Source organism: Drosophila subpulchrella, chromosome 2L (assembly GCF_014743375.2).
Source record: "Drosophila subpulchrella strain 33 F10 #4 breed RU33 chromosome 2L, RU_Dsub_v1.1 Primary Assembly, whole genome shotgun sequence".
Classification (NCBI taxonomy): domain Eukaryota; kingdom Metazoa; phylum Arthropoda; class Insecta; order Diptera; family Drosophilidae; genus Drosophila; species Drosophila subpulchrella.
In genome coordinates this window covers 11,853,846-11,878,425 of record NC_050610.1, presented here as the reverse complement: position 1 = coordinate 11,878,425, position 24,580 = coordinate 11,853,846, and the positions used below count along the sequence as shown (strand labels likewise).

Genomic DNA, 24,580 nt, shown 5'->3' with positions numbered 1-24,580 from the left:
ATAGATGGTTTCCACGTAGACACAACATGTCTGCGGCTAATATAAAACGAAGAATGCCATGACAAACGAGTTCAGCCAGAACAGACATGCTGACCGCAGTGAATGGAACTACAACAGCGATGATGATGATGATGGTGATGAGGATGATGAGGGCGATATTTGTCCAGTCAGAGCTTATCCATTCCACTGCGGCAATAATCATTAGGCATGTGCATTAGGGTTTGTTTGCATTCAACAGTTTTGATTGCTGATTGTACGGGGCTCGATGCCCAAAATTATGTGGGTTATTGGGATAAGTATCTCATCTATAAGGGTAATTACTTCTTTATGAACTGGTATCATTGGGAATTAACAAGTCGCTTTTTAATATTAGTGAAATGGGTTATTTAGGCTTGGAACGAAGAGAGATCGCTCGGGTTTTCAAATCAATTATAAAGGTGACCAAAAGTATGCAACACTATTTTTCAAGGCTGACCGAATAATGCATTTTTTCGCAGCAACCTTGTTATTTTGGTTGATTTATTAGTTCTCTTTAAAATTAAATTACTCCTAAAAATATTTCCATTGTGAACCTCTGTAATTTTGAACATAAAACAAACATTTTTTGAGTTCCTTACCAAATCAGTAAAACTCACAAAATTCCTTTAAAGTCTATTTAAAGAATTTTAAAAATTCATTGCCGCCCAACAGAGCTCACCTTGAATTTGCTAACAAAAAAAATTAAGTAATTAAATCGTGCTTAAGGCCATCAGCAACGGCAGTAATAACAACAACAAAAACATTGGCAGGATAAAAAAGGAAAATATGTAAATGTTGTCATAACGAAAATGCCGCAGAGAATGGAAAATGGCCCATCTGGACGAGTCGGAGGACCTGCCTCCGTGAGGATTAAGTGCTTTGTTCTTGCCGTTGCTGCAGGAGCATGGGCATGGGGATGAGGTCTTCGAGAATGAATTTCAGCATATATTTTATGACACTCGACTTTTATATATTTATATTCTGTCTGTCTGACTCACTTTCCCACTGTCTGTCTCCCTCTTGCAGCATGTCGCTGGCTCTTACCCACAAGGACTACGCAGGACTCGCCGGCTGCACGGCACTCGCCTTTGTCCTGTACCTAAACACACTTAACGCTGGATTTGTCTACGATGACAGGTGAGAAAAATTTAACCGAATTAAAAATTCCATATGTCAGCAGGTTGACGAAGGTAAATGGTTTGGTCTGGTCTGGTTTGGCTTGGTTTGAGTGTTTGGGCCTTGGTCCCTTGGCTTTTCCGCTGATGGCCAAAGGCAACGTTTTGTCGCCAAACAATAAAAAAAAAGCGAAGGCAACCGAAAAATACAAAAGTTTATTATTAATTGTGCGCCAAGTGCTGCCATTTATTTGATAAAATCACCATCATAAATTCTGGAACCCGCCTAATTGTAAAACTTGAAGCAGACCAGTTGCTGGCTTATCGCCTGGGTATTGTTGATATATACTATATATTCGCGGGGGATCCAGATCCAGTGCCATTGTCAGAGTCAGAATCAGACGGCTACGGCTACGGCGACGGCGATGGAGCAAATTAAAAAACAAAATGTTGATTTATGCCCCTGAGCTGGGACTTGGTCTCCTTCTTTCTCGCACTCACCTTGCCGCATTGAAATGCTGCAAACGCAAACGAAATTACCCATAAATATCAAAAGTCATGTACAATGGACAGGAATTTCCCCAAGGACTCGCCCAGGCCCTGCCCCCACCACCACCTCAACAATGGTCTAGCTCTCCAGCCAGGATCCAGGAGTCAAACCCGGGTGAGCTTTCTGACCATTCCGGCAAACAAGTGACTCCTGTTCTGCCCCTGGTTTCAACTACAATACCGGCGAACAATTGTCCTGAAGGAGTTGTGTGTGGGGGGGGGGGGGGGTCATAAAGGAGTGTATAGGAATGAGAATGGGCTGGCCAAGTTATGCACAAAGTGCTCAGCTCCGATGTAGCTCGTTATTTTGTGCTGTCCAGAAAACAAGCGCAAAACTTACCGCCACACACACAAACATTCGGACAAATAATAAACGCAACTTATGTAACTCAGCTTCCCCTTTTTGCCACACGGAAAGTTGTATGCCAGTTTATGTTTTTTGCTCGGGCGGAAGGTCCTGCGGTCACTTTCACGCAGTTGCCAACACCAGTTGGAACAACGGTCGGAAAAATGCACAGAAAAAAATAAGAACTAAAAAGAATTATATTTTCATTAAAATTTTTAGTACTAATAAAATATTTTATTTGCTTTTAAAAATATTGTATAAGTGCCAACTACATTTTATTACTAGTTAATACAAATATAAATAAAATTAGTTTTTGGAACTTATTTTAGAACAGAACTTCCAGTTCCAAAAACTGTAACAAAGAAAAGCTCGTGAAAAAAATTATCGTTTTACAAGGTTTCCTTCTATAAAATGTAAAATTACTCATATTTTGAGTAAACTTACAAAGTGTTTTTATTACGATATTAACTGTTACTAGTTTTTATTTAATTTTTTCTTTTTTAACCAAAGAGCCTTAAAAACGCGAAACATCCCAAAGATAGCGTTAATTTTTGTTGCATACCTTTAGACATATTTATAATTGATTTGAAAACCCCAACTTAAAATGGTTTTCATAAGATTTCTCTCAGTGCCGGAGCCTACCTATCGGTCGGTTCTTTCGTATGCTCTGCGGTCATCCCACAACATGGCCACTGTGACCACACGAGCACAAGTTATTATTGTCAAGCCGGGCCAGACAAAACATGATTTATTAAACGGCAGAATTCCCTTCAATTTGTTTCCTATCAACTGGAAAAAGACCAATGGCTTGGCCTGGTGATGGGGAAGAAATTATTTTGGCACAAGGGAAGCTCGAAGCCCTGTTGTTGGCAATTGTTAAAGAGAGAGATATGTGATTTTAATAAGTTATGCTTGGAAACTTTTTGATACATTGTGGTGATCAAGAAGTTAGCCAATAAATGAACTAATGGGATATAATTATGTGTGATTGGTGGCTGTACTCTATTACTTATAAGCTTTTATAAATATATTTACATATATACATTTCCCAATTTAAAATATTTTAAAAGTATCTTTGCACCTTTAATGGCCCTGCTTTTATTGGTCACCCGATTCACACCATCAACTTGATATATTCCCATTTTCCCCAAAAAAAGAAAACCTTGCCAAACATCCCCCAATCTGCAGTCTTACAATAATTTATGTGCCGTATTAAAAGGACAGCGACAACAACAACAACAACAGTAGCAACACCGGCTGTAAAAAATCAACAACAGGAGTAACAACGTTACGTATACGTAATTTTGATGGCACACAACCACCGGACGCTAGGCACTCTTCACAAACGATGGATGGGTGGTTGAGTGGGTGTTTGTTTGCCACCAGAGTAACAGAATTTTGTGCTCTTTTTTCTTTTGTACCTACACCTACCTATATAAAATCGAAAATTTTCACTTTACATAAGCACAACGGCAGCAACAAATACAAATGTTGCGGGTAGCCAGGAAAATGGTTGGGGGAAAACGGAGGGCAGGCACAGAACGGAAGGCAAGAGTGGTGTCCACATTCGGTGCTGATGCTATGATATATTGTCTTCAACAAAAGCCAACCACAGTCCTGTTTGGCTGTCCGTACTTTTGTGTGCGGCCGATGTGAGCCCCACAGTGGAGTAGAGGGTTAAAATAAGCTTGAAAATATCAAATATTTAGGTAATCATAAAAAATATTGTAAAATAGTTAGCTTTGTTTATTTAAATATCAAAAGATTATGTATTTTTTACGGATATTTGGCGATGGATATAATAAAGTTGGCGGTGTAACCTTAGGAACACAAAAAATACTGGGGTGCAGAAGAATATTTAGCGATGGATATAATAATGTTGGCGGTGTAATCTTAAGAAAACAAAAAAACTGGGATGCAAAAGAATTCGCTTTAATTCGTACTTAATTTATATTAACGAACGTATAAATATGACCCCAAAGTCAATATAGGTAAAGTTGGTTACGTCATAAAGTTAAGTTATAACATAAAGGAACAGTTAACAATTTGTATAAACAATATATGTTCTAAAAATGGAGATCGCTGACCTGAGATATTTAGCATATCCTCTTTTTTCTTTCTTTTTTATAATTTATAAAAACATGGTATTTTTATAAAAACATTGTGTTTTAATAAGGTGAAGGTTTTTGTTTAATACACCTCAGTTAACCCTTGGACACCACTGTGCACCGTGTGTGTTGCGGATGGCTGTTCCTCCTCGATTGCCTGAGACTTGGCTCCTGCTCCTCCGTCTCCTCGTCAGGATCCTGATCCTGTCTCTGGCCTCCTGCTTGAGTTGAGAGTGAAAAGCGAACGATAACGGCAGCAACATGCCGCACTTGTAAGCTGCTTGAAGCCTTCCTTTGTTGTTGCTGTTGCTGCCCCTGACCGCCCCTAAAAGACCCCCTCATCACCCACACCCCACACCCCATCCCCATCACCACCCCTGCCCCTTGTTGTTGTTGCTACTTCCGCTGTCGGTGGGTGTTGATGTTTTGGTTGTTGGCCTTGCTATTGCTATTCATTCACTAGTTACGATGATAAAGCACAAAAAAGGGAACTGCGGAAATTCTGCTGATGACGATAATGTTGACGCTGACTTCTAGGAGGTGACTTGTAGACCCTGCTGGGTCGGGAGTTAAGCCCATCCCCCCCGTATTCGTAATACCCGCAAATAGAAAGCTTTGTGTGCATCCGCCTCGAGGTATGCAATGAAATTTCTTTTCAATATTTGAACGTTACCTTGGCACCGCCTTGCAAATGAGGCGTAGAACAATTTTCGGTTCGTTTATGTTGATAGGGAAGGGCTGGGGAAACGCTTACAGCCCTCAAAATAGTACAAGCATCACCCAGAATTTACCCTCGAGCTCATCTCCAAAACAGCAGACGTCACACGACTAGAATCATCTCGGTATTATATTAAGAAGTATAATATATATAGTATAATATTAAGAAGCTTTATCAATATTTAAAATGAAATGAATCAAAGGAATCATCTATTTCTAATATCTAATCCATTAAGCTATGCTTTTCACCACTATGAATATTAATTGTGAGATGAAAACTATTATAAATATCTTCTCATAAAGGGTGCACTGAAATCATAAGAATTTTGAAATAAATTGCAAAGGTGCTTAAAAGTATGCAACATTTTACTTTGTGTTGCCTACTTTTACACATCGGGTAGTTAATGGGTAAATATACTAATAGTTACTATCAAAAACGAAAATTTAAAATAGGTTCTAAATATAATAAAAAACTTTAGGGTATTTTAAAAATAGAATCTTTCTTTACAATATATACCATGCTATTTTACCCACAATTGTGCATAGCATGCGAGTACTTTCCAACTTAGCAGCTCCTTCATCTGCGTTCTGTGCTTTTGCTTTGTGCTCTGCTGATAAGAATTTGTTTGCTCTCAACGACATTTTTGTGGCTGCTTTGGCGCAAACTAAAAGGGATCTGTTGGGGCCGGGGGGACTGGATACTTCGGAATGCCAATTGAAATTGAAGTGTAGATGAGTGGGTGGCCACACCCGAATAACGCTCACTGAAAAGGCACCACCGACGCAGGTCCTTGGCAATAAGTCTGCTTTATAGTTGGGCACGTCTCTGCGGCGAATTTGTAAACCCAATTTGTGGCACCACCTTCCAGCACCACCACATCCTTCCATTTTTTATTACCATATTCTGGCATTGAAAGAGCTGCCCGCACACACACAGACACACACGTGCAATAAACCTTGCCACAATTCATATTTCCGGTCACCCATTCCACGGCACTCAAATTCGAATGATAAATAAAATATTAAATTGAAAACCGAATTTTTATTCAAAATGCTCTCTAACTTATGTGTTTGCATATGACTTTTCTTTGGACTTTTTCTTCTGCTCTTTCTGCCAATCGCCTCCAGGCCTTGGCGTATATGTATTTGTTTGCGCAACCTTTGAACTTTTGTATAACCCAAAAGACCCTAAAACTACAGCCAGAGGCAGAAAAAAGCTTAAATAAATATCTCCGAACATAAATTCATTATTTAACCAGCGGAAATTTAATTTACAATTTAGATATGAAACGATACCTTTGGCTTCTCATAAAAATGTGAATTTAAGTGAGAGTAATCAAACGAATGTTAATAAAATATTTGAACAAATAAATATTGTATGGATATGCCAAGCATTTATGGGCAAATATTTAATGTAAATATACTAAACGCCTTTGTCTATTTTGTTAAATTTTTAATTTATTGCCCAGCAGCAATGAACTGCCCAACTTTCGTACACACATTATATTAGTTAAACATTTAAGCTGAACACAAGTAATTGATTAGAAAGTGCATAATGCCATTTATTTCCCCTTGAAGTTATTCAAGTCATCAAATCAGTTGACATTGATAGATATATTGATGCAAAATTGCCGTGAAAATTCAGCTCAGACCCGTCGGTAAAGTTGGAAAGTTAATTAATGACATTTACTGGCTACATCTAAAAACTAATTATGCATAAAATGGCCAGGGTATTATTGCGAGCCCTCTATAAATTTCCACAAACAGGAGCAACAACGCCGATAACAAACTAACCCTGATTATATGGCTACCTGACCCGGAGCCACTGTGCCGGCCAAATCGATTAGGCCAACAAGGAGCGCTACAACGGCGAGGCAATTACCAAGGACCCGTCGTCCACTATACAATGACACAGGTCCTGTTTGTACACAGATATAGGTGTACAGCGGTATACACACCAGTGTATCGGTGTGTGATGTTTTACAACAAAGGCACAAAATACGCCAACAAATCGGCAATTAATCAAGCCGCAAGTGCACAGCAAGGACGAGGGGCGGCGGCCAGGAAAAAGGGGCGGGGCCGGCGAGTCAACTGTCGCTTGGCACTTTAACAATATTTATGCCGAGTGCAAAAACAAAAGGACAATAAAAATGGGCAGACATGAAATTGCTAGCGGTAGATATAATAGACTTTTAAATGCCCTTCTTTAAAATGGTTTTGCCTATTTGATCACTTTTAAAATGTGAAAAGAAATACAAGTTCTATAATAAATTTGACACCTAAAACTTAAATCAAGGACTTAGTACTTTATTTCTAACCCTTTATAAACATTTTCCCTATAGTGTATAGCCCATTATATAACCAACATGGCCTAGTCCAGAGCTCCAACCAATTCAAGTAAAAGCTGAATAAATAGGACGAGGGGCGCAGACACAAGTGGTCCCATAGAATTCAGGACTCTCCGATTTCGTGTAGCAGGATAGTCGAGACGAAAGGAGTCAAGTTGAGGAGATCCGGCCACTTTGGGGAGCTGCAGATAGGAGGTGTGAGAGATGAAGAGATAGACCAGGTCCTGGCTGTACAATTAATCATTTTAATTAATTGGACAGGTGTGCCACAGGTTGCTGTTGCCCATCCTCGGCCACAGTAATGTGAGCCGTGGACACTCAAGAAATAACGACCCACATAAAATCAGCATTAAATATAGCTTGTTGTTATAAAATCCGAACCCGCCGTTTTAACAACCAAACTAAGGGGAAGATAATTTTAAAAAACAATTATTATCGATTTTAAAAACAGTGTATTTTGGAAAACAATAATTATATTTACGATTTAAGTAAAATATATAACTTTTCTATAGTATAGAAAATATAATACTGTTAGGTTAAGTAAAGAATGAATGTATTTCTTTAAATTTTTGTTCCTAAAACATTTGTATTTGTGTACCAGGTACACTATAATGCATAATACTTTTGGATTATATATTATTATATGATATTTTATATATATAATATCTTTGCAGACGCGCTATCTTGGCCAATGGAGACGTGACGGGAGTTTGTCCACTTTCGAATCTTCTGCGGAACGACTTTTGGGGCACTCCGTTGATGGACAGCGGATCCCATGGCTCCTGGCGACCGCTGTGCGTGCTCAGCTTCCGTCTGAATTTCCTGGCCGGCGGATTGACGCCCATGGGCTATCACCTGGTCAACGTAGCGCTCCACTGCGTGGCCACGTGGCTGGTGATCCTGGTGGGACGAACTCTGCTGCCATCCCAGATTGGAGTCCTGGCCGCAGGCGCTCTTTTCGCCGCCCATCCCGCCCACACGGAGGCGGTGACCGGATTGGTGGGCAGGGCGGATTTGGCCGCTTGTGTTTGTTACCTGCTCAGCTACCTATCCTACCGCCGCCACATGCTGAACCGGGAGTGGGGATCCCTAGTCCTCACCATTATCCTGGCGCTGGCAGCACTACTCTGCAAGGAGACGGCCATCACGGCTCTGCTCCTGTGCGGACTGTGCGACATTCTGTCCGCCGTTGAGCGGGAAAAAAGTGATAAGGTGAGTGACTGACCCTTTTTCTAAGGTTTTCTTTATTTTTTCCATGTTTCATTATAAAATGAGAAATAAACACCTTTAATTTATTGTGTTTTACAGTATGTTGGTATATTCTATTCTAAATTTACAGGCGCATATTGGATTCCGAATCTTAGAATAATGAAGTCATGATACCAGACTTATAAATTTTGGGCTACGCCCTTATGATAGAGTATTTTTTTACGTTTCTTCTTATTTGTTTCAACTGATTTGAGTGAACAATGGTATAAATAAATCGGTTTAAATACACTGAAAGGTGCCTTAAAGCTACACCGCACTATTAAATCTTCATTTCTAGAACTAGGTTTATAAAAAAGAAACAAACGGAATTATTATTGCTAAAAATTATTACCTTCTTTTTTAAATCTGCCAACAAATTTTCTTGACTAATTAATAAAGTGATCTAATTTTTTTTATAAATTTTATGTCCAGCGCCGCATTCGATCGCTTACCATTTTGGGTTTTACCCTGTTGTGCGCAGTGTACTGCCGCCTCAGCCTGCTGCCACGCCCCTCAACCGCCTTTTCAGTCGCCGATAATCCGACGGCCCATGAATCGTGTTTTTGGACGAGGCTCCTCACCTTTTTGTACCTGCCGGTGGCCAACCTTCGACTGCTCCTCTGGCCACAGGATCTGAGCTTTGATTGGGGAATGGAGGCAGTGCCGCGGATCAGGACGCTCTGGGATGGCCGGAATATCCTGAGCGTTGGATTCTACGGATCCTTGCTGGCCGTGTTGTGGAAGAGCTCGGGACTCCGCCGATCAGCCTCATCGATGGACTTTAGGGAGGTGGCGAACATATCCCTGCCGCTGCTGAGGCGATTGGGCAGCAATAGCTGCCACAACTGGCTGGGGCTCACCTGCGATTGCCACCACCAACTATCCGCCCCCAGCCATCGTTCCACGCCATCCAGCTCCTCCTCCTCCAAAAGCACCTCTTGGACGGCTTCCTTCATGGGCATTTCCTTCCTGGTGCTACCATTTCTGCCCGCCAGCAATCTGCTCTTCTACGTGGGATTTGTAATGGCCGAAAGGGTGCTCTATCTGCCAAGTGTGGGCTTTTGTCTGCTCTTCGGCCTCGGTTTCGGTAGTCTCTGGCAGCGGGCGAATGACTCCAGGCGATCCCGGATGATGCTCCTCTGCGGCCTGGGCCTGCTCCTTGGAGTCCACGGTCTTCGCACCATGAGGCGCAACTGGGATTGGCGGGACGAGGAGCAGCTATTTCGCAGCGCCATTAGCGTGAATCCACCAAAGGGTGAGTGTTTTAATATATTAAAATTTGTATGTTGATTTTTGCATTATGTATAGATATAAAAGAAACATAAGATGTGATAAAAAGAAACCCTGATGAAAAAAATGCAATGGTTAAAATAAATATGACTTATTAAATATTTAAATTTATTGCAAAACATATTATTTAATTTAACTTATATTAAATTAGTACAAAAAGGTAAGATACAATGTTAGCTATATTAGATGAATGCATACGTTCGGGCCAGATTTTAATACTTACTTTTTGCCTTTTTTCATTAAATAAAAAAAATTTCATTTAAAATCAAAGATTAAAGCATTCAATAAATTTCATGCTTTAGTTGTTTCAATTTATAACATAATATTTAAAACAAAAAAAATATTCAGCAATGGATTAAAATCGAAACAACAAATTTTGAAGTTAAATATAAATGTAATGCTTATAGAGAACTTAAGTTTCCTTTCATCAGTGAATCAAAATAAAAGTACAAGCTTTTAGTTAGTTGAAAAATGTTTGCAAATGTAAATATTAATCCAGAATTTAAATAAATTCAAAGTTTAATTTTCTCAAAAAGATTTATTATATATAAGATGCAATTTAAATTGATTTACTTATTGGTTAACGTATCTAAAGATATTAAAATGTATCTAAATGGTTTTTATTCCTTTTTTCAGCTCTTGGCAACCTGGGCAGTGTGCTCAGCGCCCAGGGAAGATACAAGGAGGCGGAACTGGCTCTGCGAATGGCCCTAGGACATCGGCCCACCATGGCCGATGCTCACTTTAATCTGTGAGTAAACGCTACCGACCATGTGGTGGTGGTCCCCGAAAACCCTTTGCAATTTGAAGCGAAACTCGCGCCTTAGCCGTGCAACATGAAACGTGAATCCACAAAATGATGTCAGTTTTTTGCAAGCAGCCCTTTTTGAAAATTCAAAAGCTCAAAGTGAATGGCTGTCGCGACCTTGGGCATTGGGTGGTGCAATGGTGGTTTGGTTTTAGGGAGCTGCTCTTAATGCCGAATGGCAGATGCTTCTGTAGTCGCTCCACTGTTCCCTCTTCCGTTTGCCGGCAAAAAACGTTCGGACAACATCTGAGAAAAAAGCGACAAAAAAAGGAGGAGGAAGTGGGTGGATGGGTTGGTAGATCGGGTGGTTGGGTTGTTGGGTGGTGAAGACTGCCCAGATGCATCGCGCATACAAATCAACTCGGTCAGAAACTTTAGCTCCAGCGCAGAGGGCACATGTTTTGCATCTTTTGGATGGCAATTTGCATGCACTCGGCAGCCATCAACAGCAAATAGCTGCTGGTTTCAGTTTTTTACCCCCGCCCACTGCCCACAGCCACGCCCCCTGGCCTAGCCATACCCTTCTTCGTCCTTTTTTGTTGCCTGTTGTACCAACTCCTTTTGTACCTTTGTAAGGGGCTACGGCACCAACGGAACCTTTGAAACAATACGACTGAAATGAATGCAAGGACCATTGCGCACCCTAATCCCCTGCAGATATGCTGTTAATTAGGCCAAAACTGAATGGGTTCTCGAGGCAAACTCAGATTCTTCGAGATACTCGGAATTGCTGGCCGGCAGTTAAGTACACATGGAGTTGTAATTTGCATTTGGAGGCACATGTTCCATTTAAACGGAAGCCAAGGAGGTTCGGATTGAGCTTATCGCAATATTTGCGGAGTTGTTGGTTAAGATTACTTGGTATTATTTGGATTGCATTTATATTGCATTTATAATCAGTCTCTCAAAATTAAAAAAAAATAATTAAAGGAGCTACAAAAATTTAAAAGTTATAAAGCTGTCTGAAGGTATGCAACAAATTGTGTATTATAGGGACTTATTCTTTTAACATTGCATACTTTTGGACACCTTTATGAAGGATTTCAAAAGCTTAGTGTGTTCTGTGTTCTTTAACAATTGATTTGTTCCACTTTGTCGTCCTTACTTCTACCAAAATTGTTATAATCTATTTCGTCTGCAATCCTGTATCCCCAAAGACAATCACGTACATCAAGCGTACATCAATGCAATAAAGCAGCAGCTGCGAGAATTGCATTCTTCGGCATTGCGAAACCATTTCGCTTGTCTAACAAAATACATAAACAAAAGCCACGACATATATAATGTCCCAGACAAGTATTACAACCATAACATATCTGCGATTTCAATGGGATTTTGAATGGGAATCAGAATGAGAATGGAAAAATAGTAACAACAAAGGAGAAATTGGCATTTCTGCTTACAAGCTGCACTTGATGCAACAATATGAGAAAATAAAACTGCTGACGCATGACGTTGGCATCCTGCTTATCCCCCGCATTTCCCAGCCTTTTTCCCCATCCCCTTTTCCGCATTTTCCGAGGCCAATGACACTTCTACTTTGGACATATAGCAGGCACACTCGCAGCCAGCTTTGGATAGTCATAGTGCAATTTACTCGTTGCATCGACGCTAACGGCGACCGCCAACTGAGAACGCTGGGCCCGGACTTCCTTGTCCCCATTTCCCCTGGGATTTCGACTGGAGTTTGCTGAAGGGGGGTTCCCCCCTGGGAAACCCAGGGCAGTACTATGCATTACGAGAGAAGCGCAAACATGCCAACGCTTAACGAATAGCACTCGACGCCCCATCGAAGGGCACCCTGGGCAGAAAAGCGGAAATGCTTGTCAAAAATATGTGCTGTAATGGGGAATTCAATTAACATGGCAATCAATGATATCGACCCATCTTAAGTGACAAAAATGATCCATAAATGTTTTTGGAAAAGCTGTCAATTAAAATGTAATCTATATTCCTAATTACCACTAAAAACTTTAGGATTTAAAAAAGGTTTAAAGATGTTTACTACAAAAATCGCTGGCAGTTCACAACATTTTCTAGAAGTCACTAAGGGCTTTGAAAACACTTTTAAATATCAGTTCAGGTGTCTAAAAGTATGCAACAATACATTTTTAGCTTAAAAATCGAATGAATTCACTCAGAAAGATGGCTAATCTTTTTTCACTGCATACTTTTAGATACTTTAAGTTAGATTTATAATTATAATTTTATAATACATTAAAATTATTTAATAAAAATATTTTGTAGTAATACAATATTTATTAGTTAAGAGCTTTACTTTAAAATGAAATCCCTACCGGTCCTTTTTGAATTTTTCCTCTGCCAACCACTGTTGAACTGGCGAGCTGACTGCTCCACTCCTTTTGAATATGCAGGACGTCATTTCCACTGCCGGCCGCTCCTCGAGCTCCCCGCTTTCCTCGCACTCGCCCCGAAATCGCCGCATGTCCTTGCAGGGACTCGCAAGCAGCCGTTGCTCATACGCCCTGTTGTCACCATTGTTGCTGCTGTCGCTGTTGCTGCTGTTGTTGCTGCTGCTGCTGCTGTCGCCTTGCCGCTTGTTGTTGATTATTGTGTTTGACATAATAGGCTTTACGCTCCAAAAAAGGAGAGCAAAAGACGCACGGAATAAATCCTTTCGCTTTGCTTCTTTGGCAAATTGTAGGTAAATCCCTTTTCGCTCGCTTGCCAAGTCATTTTTCCAGCTTTCCCAGCATTTCCCGCATTCCCCGCTTGGGGAAAATAGCTGCCGAGAAGCAGCCCAAGCCCAATACAAATAATTGCTGAGAACTCCCGAGAGCCACGGACAATGGCAGCATCTGGGGAACCGAGATCTTCTACCTCATTCATGAATGCCATAATCGGTCTCCGCCGAATTGCCTTCGTTCCGGAAAAGTGAATGCTAAAACTATGGTAAACTGGCGAGGGGAAAATATTTCAATGCACTGAGGCATTTAACCTCGTGAGTGTATTAAGCGCTTTGTTTCCATGGAAGCCCAACATCCAGTAATTCCGTTTTTCCTCATTTAAATAAATATTTAACCAGAACGTTGATGGCTCCCAAAAAAAAGGAGCCTTTAAACTGCTTATTTGTGTGGATTTGTTTATATATGAGCGGATTATCGGCTTATGGCAGACTGTTACATTAATGCTCATATTGACGATTATTTTTAACAAGAAGTTTATTTTTTATATGGCTGACTGTACGTTCTAACAATAAGTGAGTGTTGTTTTTCAAGTGTATTTCATTTATTGCTCAATCGAACATAAGCTAAATAGGTTTACAAAAAAAAAAACTTGGAAATTTTAGATATAAATCCAGCGATTTTTTATAAAAGAAACACCAAACTAAAATACAGAAAGGAGAAAATTTTACAAATACAGCTTTTAATATAAAATGACTTAAACTTTTTAAATCCTTTTAATCGCACTTATTACTAGCTAAAATCCATTTACTTATCCTTTCTAATTGGTAACAAGTTCTCGGGCTACAATCTCCAGCCGCATCACAATATCCTTTATAATCCTCCGCAAAGTCTTTGGTAACAAATATTAAAAAGCCAAGAAGAGAGAAGAAAGAAAATATAACTGTTGACGGCTTAGATAAAATTTCAAATAATGTCAATGACACAAAAGCAAAGCGCGAACTTCATAACTGCTAAGGCTTCGCTAGCCTGCAGGTTATTAACTTGGCTCAAAACGATACACGAGACACAGTCGTTGGCCAACTCAGTGGGTGAATCCCTAGCCGCTGGCACATTGGCCTCTGACCAAGTCCAAAGTGGTGGGAAGCCCGGGCAGAGATTTCATTTTTAGTGCCGTGGAAAGTATTAAAACGCTTTTCCCGCCCACTTTCCCAACCCAAAAGCCTGCGTTGCCTTTGCAGCTTATCGAAAAGTTGTCTGATTGAATTTTTGCCCTGTCCACTTGCAGAATGCAGCTGAAGCAGCCTCTTTTCCATGGCCTCCCTCTTAGTTACACTATGCAAAATGCGAAAGATAAGGGAAATGCTCTTAGAAGAATAGATAAGAAATTACCTGTAGAGGTCTGCATTTTCGATTATTAAAACTTTGCTTAAATGTGTTTCATTTCGACTACAAAAAAATATGATTAAAAATATTTTTAATTCAACATAATTTCCATTTAACACCTAATATATATTTCACCAATAAATCAAAACTCCTAAAAGTATGCAGTGTTTTATGCTTCGCAATAAAACGATCAGATTTCGCGCCCAAAATAAATTGTTGCATACTTTCAGACACCTTTTAAGTTATTTCAAAACTCTTTTGACTTAGAGTTACGGCTTTTAGAGCAGTAATTTTTCCCAGAGTGTGCTGCTTGCTAATCTAAAAGTCAGAAGAGGAGATTGAAACATTTACATTATGAAAGCTTTAAGAGCTTGCCAAGCTGTGAAATTGTTATGGCTTGTGGGTGGTGTGTCAGAACTTCCGTTTTCTAATCGAAAATCAATGCTAGGTGCCCCCCGTCCTGCCCTCCTGCCCCTCGACCCCGAGGACCACCCATTTAGCTAGAACAAACCATCCAAGTCTTGAGCTCCGGGGTGCCAGTGCGTCGCGGATAAGCAGCTGTTTGTACATTATTTACTCGTAAGCCATCAATAGCCGGGATATCTCTAGCCGGCACCTTGCGCCCTGTGGCTACGGATTTTCAGATCCGGCCACGTGCCACCTTCACACACACCCCCATACCCACCCCATATCCACCATTCCAACTGCCGGAACATAAAGCATCCATCCGACGATGGATCCTGTTGCTCCTTGCTGCCGCGCCAGTCAACTGTCGGGGATTTGTTGTGCTCTTGTGCCGAGCGAGGCTGCTCTGATTTTTAGCTGCAAAATGCCACAGAAAAGGATAAGTTCAGAGGGGGTGGATAGTAATGGTGGCAGTGATGCCACCAACGGAGGTGGGAAGTCAAAAGTAACAGGCAACCAAACACCAAAACCAAAAAATCACTGAGCTGTATAATTCGATTTCTCGTTTTCACTCTTTCTGCTCGTTTTATTTTCGTTCAGTTGCTGTTTGCTTACCTGCACAAAGAAAAAAAATAAAAAATAAAAGAAAGGAAAAAAACATCAAAATAAATAGAACAACATGGCTTGTTTTTCTTTTGGCCCGAAATGGAATAGTATAAAATAGAATACTCAATATTCAGTTGAGCAAATCCATGCGTTGTTCGGTTGCAATTCGCATGCATTCACTTGGCTCCCTTTTTTGGTTGTTTTATTTTCACCCCCATCACTTCACCTTTTTTTTTAAGAGGGGGTGGAATGAAATTGTGGGCAACGAGGGATTTTCAACATGGAATGTCGAATAGCTGCTCATTCGAAAATAAAATTTAAACAAATTCAGCTTTGGATGCGGCGGGCATATGCGAGTGTTTATTGAAAAGTTTGCACACACCCACTCTAGAGTCTAGTATCTGGTGGAAAAGCTAATCGGTAAATGCCAGGGGTTCGATATGCAAATTTTTAAAATAAAACTGGTGTAGCTTGTGTAAAAAAGTTTCTTTATTAAAAGTCATCTAGGTCTGACAATGCAGATTTCCTTTTTTAAAGGGTTCAATATTTGCTTCGACGGATAAAGTCAACAAAAATGTAGAGGAAAATGTTATATTTTTTAAAATCACATCTGAAAAAAAAATAAAGAGTTTATTTTATTAATTGACTAAGGATGTATTTCATATTTTTTGGCTTAGATTACAAAACATACATAACATCAAATATTATATTCCTGACTAAGAATTTAAGATTCTGTTTACTAAAAGGTAAGTTTTAATTTTATTGATGCGGGGATTTTGTATTTTTGATTTTTTTGTAGAACTATAATATTTTTAATTTGTTGTACAAATCCCCAATTTTTTCAAGCGACCCTCTTGTTGATTTTATAGCCTTGTCGCTACTCAACACAAAATTTCAGAGCTCGCTGTTTTGTTTGAATTATTTTGTTGCTGCTGCAGATGTGGCTGGTTTGCAGGAGCAATCTGGTCTCGGGTTTATTTTGCACTGTTTTGCAACGTTACATTCTTTTGGAATGCTGCAAACAAAACGCTGCCTTTATTTAGAATCACTTATCCATGCATACGATCCGGCGAAACTTTGTGTTGTTTATATTTCGGGGGCCCTCAGACATCCGGGTTTGTAGGGATAACCGCCGCCAGACGACAACTGATATACGTATGCATATGTGCGGGATATTTGTTTGTGGACTGGGCAAATATGGACCTAGATGGTGCAATTCAGTTGAATGTTTCAAAGGGCTGGCCGTTGATTAAATGAAGGCAGCCAAAATCAACTTGAAGGTCAGCATTTCGCAATTAGTCGGTGGAAACCGCAGCCAAGCAAACACCAAGTTAATTTACTCCCAACACTTTTGGAGGCTGCATCCCTCAAGTTAAGTAACTTAGCATTTCTTGGGTTTCTCTTTACCATTTCTCGCATTTTTTAAACAATTTTTTGTATGATTTCTTCGGAGTAAAGAGCAAAAAACTAGGAAGAGTGCATTTCCTTAGGAAGTCAAGTGCCAAAAAAATAGAGAATGACTTGAGTTAAAGTTTGTTATGTATTTTGGTATAATTTAATATATATTCCTACACAGAAATAGAAAACACATAAAGATAAATTTGATATTCACATGGTAAATGTATTAGGTATAACTCTTAAAATTAAACAGTGTAAATATTATATAAAGGAATGGAAATCCTCTTTATAAACATTATCTAAACAGCGAGCTAACGCCTTAATTACTCCGATTTAGATTGCAATATTTAAAACTCTCCGAAACAGAAAAAGAAAGCAAAAATCAAGGTGGTGGACTAAAGTTATATTTTGGTGATAAGGCCTGTAACTAGATAGAAGTTATACTGAAAATGTATCAAAATGATCATCATATCTTATTAAATTTTTATCTCTGTGTATTTATACCCGTTACTCGTAGAGTAAAAGGGTATACTAGATTCGTCGGAAAGTATGTAACAGGCAGAAGGAAGCGTTTCCGACCCCATAAAGTATATATATTCTTGATCAGGATCACTAGCCGAGTCGATCTAGCCATGTCCGTCTGTCCGTCTGTCCGGATGAACGCTGAGATCTTGGAAACTATGAGAGCTAGGCTATTGAGATTTGGCGAGCCGATTCCTGAGCTTCTTACGCAGCGCAAGTTTGTTTCAGTAGAGTGCCACGCCCACTCTAACGCCCACAAACCGCCCAAAACTGTGGCTTCTACAGTTTTGATGCTAGAGTAAAAATTTAAACTGAAATGTATTGTTCTCATCAATACCTATCGATTGGCCTAAAAAAAAGTTTGCCACGCCCACTTTAACGCCCACAAACTTCAAAAAATCGTAAATATGAACGCGGATATCTCGGAAACTATCAAAGATAGAGTATTGGGATTTCAGATTTAGATTCCGTAGCCTTGTACGCAGCGCAAGTTTGTTATGCGAATATGCCACGCCCACTCTAACGCCCACAAGCCGCCCAAGCCTGTGGCGCCCACAATTTTTATGCTAGATTAAAAATTTTAACTGAAATGTATTGGTCTCGTCAATGCCTATCGATTGATCCAAAAAAAAATTTGCCACGCCTACCCTAACGCCCACAATGCTTAAATCTGTCTTCCGCCGGTAGGTGGCGCATTTAAATCTCGCTTTGCTGCTTGCATATCTCCATTTCCCTTTGGTCCCTTTAGCTGAGTAACGGGTATCTGATAGTCGAGGTACTCGACTATAGCGTTCTTCCTTGTTTTAAAATGCAAAATCTATCTTTTTTTGCAATTTTTAGGGGCGTGGTGCACCAGAAGCAGCTTAACTTCAGTTCAGCAGTTCCATGCTTTCGCAGGGCCATCGGATTGCGTCCCCAACTGGCGGTGGCCTATTTGAATCTGGGCACATCCCTGATCGCCCTGGGCGACCATCGGCGAGAAGCCATCTCGGTGCTGCGAACTGGAGCTCGTCTGGAGGGGATTGGGGTTCGGGATCGAGGGGCTCACGAGGAGGCCCGCTACACCTGCTACCTGCAACTGAGTGTCCTTTACCGCTCCGAGGGAAGGCTTCAGGAAGCTGTATCGATACTTAGGGAATCCCTAAAAGCTCTGGCTTTGATGGCCCAAACGCAGAGGTCAATGCTGCATCTGCGTCTCGGTGAAATCCTTTCTGAGCTGCAGGATTGGGATGAGGCTGAGCACCAGCAGAGATTGGCCCTGCAATTGCAACCGGAGCAGGGAGCAGCATATGTGACCTTTGGCCAGACATTGGCCAGGAATGTAAGTGCACGATATGCAATCTTGATAATCATGTAATAATATTTTATTGATATTATATTATATATTACAGGGCAGTCGACTTGCAGAGGCTGAGTCCTGGTTCAAAAGAGCCCTGCAGCTGGCACCTCTGGAGGCCAGTTCTCATCACCATTATGGTATGATAAAAATTTATAACTTATCTTAAATTTATCGATATAAAGAAATGACACTTAACAATAGGTTCTACCATTTTTTATTAAATTAGTTTTTATTTGTACATAGTTTTTAATTCCTCAGGAAATATCTTTATTTATTTTATACATGTTACTATCTATTAATATTTTATAAGTACCAAAGTAGTTTTGGAACCTTGAAATATTTTTGCAATAAACAGAACAGAATAGAATATTTCAAATATATCAAAGTCCAAATGAAACATTTTATTACGATTTCCTAATACTATACTAACAACGTAAGCTATATTGATGACTACATTCTCTTTCAAAATATTACGATTATAATACAATTTATTCATATAATGAATAATCTTAAACTATACCTTCCAGCTGACTTCTTGGAGCAACAAGAGCGCCATCATGAAGCCCTTAGTCTTCGCTTGCGAGCCGCTGCCTTGGCGCCTAACGATTATACCCTGCAATCCTGCGTGGCGGATGCACTGCGTCTGCTCAACCGCCTGGCCGAAGCGGAGCTGTGGTACCGAAAGGCCGTCACCCTGCAACCCCTGGCGGCCCACGCCCATGCCAATCTGGGGGCAATCCTGCAGATGCGAGGCCAGCGCAGGGATGCAGTGGAGTGCTATCAGAGGGCATTGGAACTGCAGCCAGGACATGCCATCAGCAGGGCAAATCTGGCCAAGATGAATCTGCACAAGGACACAAATGAATGAGAAGCGAATGAATACACATACTTGTTGAGAATGTAGGCTTAAATGAATTGTAGATAGGTGAGAGAGATTATCAAATGATTGACGGCATTGTCAATATATTTTTTAAAAATAAATAAGGAAATGATGGAAAGAAGCCTAATGAGTTTTATCTCTGGAGTGCCTTAAAAATACAAAATTTATAGATTTATTTTAAATCTTTTTAAATCACTTTTGTTTTTATTTATATTTTGACTAAAGATTTTGTTACATGGCCCAAATATTTCGTTCGGAATGCAACATTTTAGGCCGCATTCCCTTTAACCACAATTAGTCATGCCAGCATTATGTGAAAATGCCAATCTGTTGCCGACGCAAATTCCAGAAAGCCAAGCCCACGTGGCGAATTATTTCCATATCAAGGCCTTTTCGTTTTCATCTTGGAAAATGGAGCCTGGCGACGGCGCCCAAACGCAGACAAAAGCCCGACGAAACCAAAGAACTTAAAGGCAATCGAAAGGAGCGGCACAGACAAAGCCAAAGGTCCTGAAAACCGAGTGGGTAAGACAGACAGTCAGACGAATGGCGATGTGATAATATCAAGTGGCTTGGGCAAAAAGGGAAGACCGCAGCAACCAGGAAAAGGGGGAAAAAGGTGGTGTGGTGTTTCATGCGAGAAATAGTGCTTACTAAGCATTAAATTATAATTAAATTTTAAACAATGAAACTGAGTTAAGGAAGAGGACGCGCGGACGAGGGCCCCCAAAAAGGCTCTTAATCACAAACATGCGCAGCCACTTCAAAGGTGAGTCCTCAAAGTCCTCGTCCTCGTCATATCAATGTGGAAAACTGAAAATGGAATTGCCCAGGACCAGGACCAGAACCAGGAGCAAACTGGCTGGCTGGCTAAGCATATGCGCATATAAATTAACATAGACACCCGAGTATTTAATTAAAATTCCATCAGCACCACACACACACACGCACAGGGCTAGCAGAATATGACAGGTGTATGGATGTGGCCCAGGTAGACACACATTTTAGCGCTAAGCCGAGCAGATGCCCCTCGAGTAAATCCACCAAAAACCACACACACACATGCCCGACGAAATCTGCGAAACGCCTTTGGGCCCTCGTCAGTCGGGAGTGCAAACAAAGGGGAGCTACATCCGGGGCCCCAGTATCCCCAGTAGCCCCAAAAGCACACACAAACTCCCGGTTACGCCCGCAATCCCAGAAACATAACCGACCGGTACCCATCACTGGGCAAACCATCAATAAACTACACTCAGAGAAAGCGTTTAAAGATTTAAATATCAAAAGACAAAAATGAAGATCAAATTTGAAATAATAATCAATAATCTGCACTTAAAGAAAGTGTCGACCCTAAGATTAAGATTCCATCTTTAGTATCTTTAATTTAGTTTGAGAAATATGGAGAACTCAGAACAACAAAAAGCGTAATTATATTTTATTTTCATATTTTTTTACCCTATCTTATTATAATGTTGTTATTAAAGTTATAATGTTGTATTAAAGTCACATTCTTATAAATATCAACAAATAATACAAAACATTTTCAAGAACAAAACTTTTAAATAAATAAAAAATATTTACCCCAGCAGTTTTATTATAATTAGAGGTAGGAATATATTTATACCCGTTACTCGTAGAGTAAAAGGGTATACTAGATTCGTCGGAAAGTATGTAACAGGCAGAAGGAAGCGTTTCCGACCCCATAAAGTATATATATTCTTGATCAGGATCACTAGCCGAGTCGATCTAGCCATGTCCGTCTGTCCGTCTGTCCGTCTGTCCGTCTGTCCGTCTGTCCGTCTGTCCGTCTGTCCGTCTGTCTGTCCGGATGAACGCTGAGATCTTGGAAACTATGAGAGCTAGGCTATTGAGATTTGGCGAGCAGATTCCTGAGCTTCTTACGCAGCGCAAGTTTGTTTCAGTAGAGTGCCACGCCCACTCTAACGCCCACAAACCGCCCAAAACTGTGGCTTCTACAGTTTTGATGCTAGAGTAAAAATTTAAACTGAAATGAATTGTTCTTAGCAATACCTATCGATTGGCTCAAAAAAAAGTTTGCCACGCCCACTTGGACGCCCACAAACCGCCCACAAACTTCAAAAAATCGTAAATATGAACGCGGATATCTCGGAAACTATCAAAGATAGAGTATTGGGATTTCAGATTTAGATTCCGTAGCTTTGTACGCAGCGCAGGTTTGTTATGCGAATATGCCACGCCCACTCTACCGCCCACAAACCGCCCAAGCCTGTGGCGCTCAAAATTTTTATGCTCGATAAAAAATTTTAACTGAAATGTATTGGTCTCGTCAATACCTATCGATTGATCCAAAAAAAAATTTGCCACGCCTACCCTAACGCCCACAATGCTTAAATCTGTCTTCCGCCGGTAGGTGGCGCATTTAAATCTCGCTTTGCTGCTTGCATATCTCCATTTACCTTTGGTCCCTTTAGCTGAGTAACGGGTATCTGATAGTCGAGGTACTCGACTATAGCGTTCTTCCTTGTTTTTTTTTAGTTCGAAAAATATAAATATATAACCATATTTCAAATTATGTTATTATCATAATCCCAGTTTCCTTTAATGTGAACTACCCCCATTTTCTAAGTGTAGCGATGGGCGGGGAGTTGGAAAACAGTTGGCGCCGACAACTGCCGGTGGCTGTGGGGCTTTGGCAGCCTCGATACTGACTGATGAAGTGGCACTTCTGACACCGTCTGCCCCAAACACAGAGCTCCGATGATTATGATGACTATGACTATGATCGGGATGAGCACGGAATCCTAATTAAGCCTGGGCAGTCAGGTAAGGGGTTAACTGCCCTGAGAAGTGGGCGAAGGTCTGCAATTCCATAATTAAATATGGATTTCAGAGATTCAAGTTTACCCGCCTAAGCCTTTTGACATTCAACAGATTTGTGCGTATTATTTGGGTCAATGGAGTGAGCAAGAAATGCTAGAGCTATAACAAAAATAAAGATTCAATAAAGTTAAATAACTTATAAATAAGCAAATAAAGACATATTTTCTAGTAATTTATTAGCGGCAAATGTCTCCTGAAGAACTTTGTTTTAACTTTTAATCAAAAATATTTCTTATTTACCCAAAAACCTCAACGAATTCTCTTGAATGGCAATTCTGTTGTAATTAAGTTGTATAGTCAAATATCACAAAACTTGCAGACGTGACTATTTCATACATAAAACCATAACCAGTTCCATATGGTATGTCACCAAAATCCTTTTTGTCGTTAGTGGGTTTTTGGGTATAACAACACCCACAACCCTTCAAAAAACCCAACCAAAAAGCCACCCTGGTGCCAAAATCCTAGTCGGCAACTTGCCCAATGAGTATTTAATGCGTCAAACTGTTTAAATTTCTATTGGATTTTTTGTTTGGACTTTCCTTTTGACTTTTGTTTTGGCCACAGATGTTGTTGTTGTTACGGATTGTGCAAAAAGTGACGCTTGGCTTTCAACTTTTTGACCATACACGGTAGAAGAGACGCTTATACGAACATACGACACAGACAGCAAAGGACAAATTACTGGGAGTCATCTCACTTTAGATATATTTAATAAAAAAATATATAAATATAATAAAAATGGTAGATTAAGAGTACTGTTTAATTTTTAAGTTGGGATATGGTAGACTTAAGACTTGTATTTTTGCTATAAAAAATTATATTTAAGTGCCTTTTTTCAAATCTACATCTATGTAAAGAATTGTTTTAGGTTTTCTAATTTTATAAAATTAGATTATATATTTAAGATATGTTATTTTAACCCCAGCTGTACCTGCTCATATACGCCCGACCACGCAAATGGTCATCCTGTGGAACCATTTATTTTCCACTTTGGCCAAGAGACCAAAAACAACAAAATCATACACACACGGAGATACCCGCACATATAGTACTATACCATAGATATATCTATGCGGGGGTGCGATAGGAAGAGAATCCGAATAAAAACTAAAGTAAAACGAAAAGTTTTTAGTTAGCTTTTGATGAGGGTCAACTCGAACTCAACGGTTCTGTGGCGCAATTTTCAAGTGCCCCTCCTACTAGGACCAATGGCAAAAAAAAGGATGACACACAATAGTTGGGACATTGTTTTTGACATGACTTTCTATCAAAAACAAATTTGCCCTTCTTTGTTCTTCTATTATTTTGTATTTTCCATTTCCCATTTTTTCGTCACAAATCCAGTCGAATGTGTGGGGTCAAAGAAGAGAGGTAGAGCAAAAAACAATGAAACTGGGACATGGACAACTTAATTTGTTGAATTTGTTTACAGGTAAAGTAATAAATTCCAAATGAAAAAATGTTTTTGTTGCAATTTTTTTTAAATATTGGAATTTGTCAACTTTTTTAGTGAAGCTTCAACTGAATAATAAAGAATTTGTATTAAGAGTATTATACTATTCTCGGATTCAAGTATTAAATGCTCTTATCTCATGGATTTATTTTGTTATTTTATATATTTTTTATTGAGGGTGATACAGAAATCTGTAGGATTTTCAATAACACGAGTATAGATAACTAAAAGTATGCAACAATATATTTTCAAGAAAGAAATGAACGGTTTCAATTAGATTCTTTCAACTTTTATATTGTTAACATGTTGCTTTAAGACAGTTAAATGTAATAGGTTAATTTCAATAATTTAAAGATTTTAAAATACATATAATGAACCTTCCTGTATGATGCATTTGCTGCCTGCAGTGGCCACAGCGAAAACCGCAACCAGACAGGCAACAAAATGATTGCATCTGACGCATTGTAAGCCGCAATCAGAAGAAGCAACCAAAAGTTGTGATGATGAAATGTGCAAGCCCATAAAATCAATGCA

The 24,580-nt window shown here is 39.8% G+C and overlaps 1 protein-coding gene across 1 annotated transcript in view; it reads left to right on the top strand.

The window, feature by feature from the left end:
- Positions 1-19,840, top strand: part of LOC119547977 (protein O-mannosyl-transferase TMTC1) — a 53,300-nt gene extending 33,460 nt beyond the window's left edge. Inside the window, exons 3-9 of the mRNA XM_037855029.1 lie at positions 1,045-1,155; positions 7,876-8,413; positions 8,882-9,704; positions 10,376-10,490; positions 18,350-18,830; positions 18,901-18,985; positions 19,376-19,840. Coding sequence (XP_037710957.1) covers positions 1,045-1,155; positions 7,876-8,413; positions 8,882-9,704; positions 10,376-10,490; positions 18,350-18,830; positions 18,901-18,985; positions 19,376-19,716 — 2,494 coding nt within the window. The 3' untranslated portion in view covers positions 19,717-19,840. The remainder of the gene's footprint in view (positions 1-1,044; positions 1,156-7,875; positions 8,414-8,881; positions 9,705-10,375; positions 10,491-18,349; positions 18,831-18,900; positions 18,986-19,375) is intronic.
- The last annotated feature ends 4,740 nt before the right edge of the window (positions 19,841-24,580 follow it).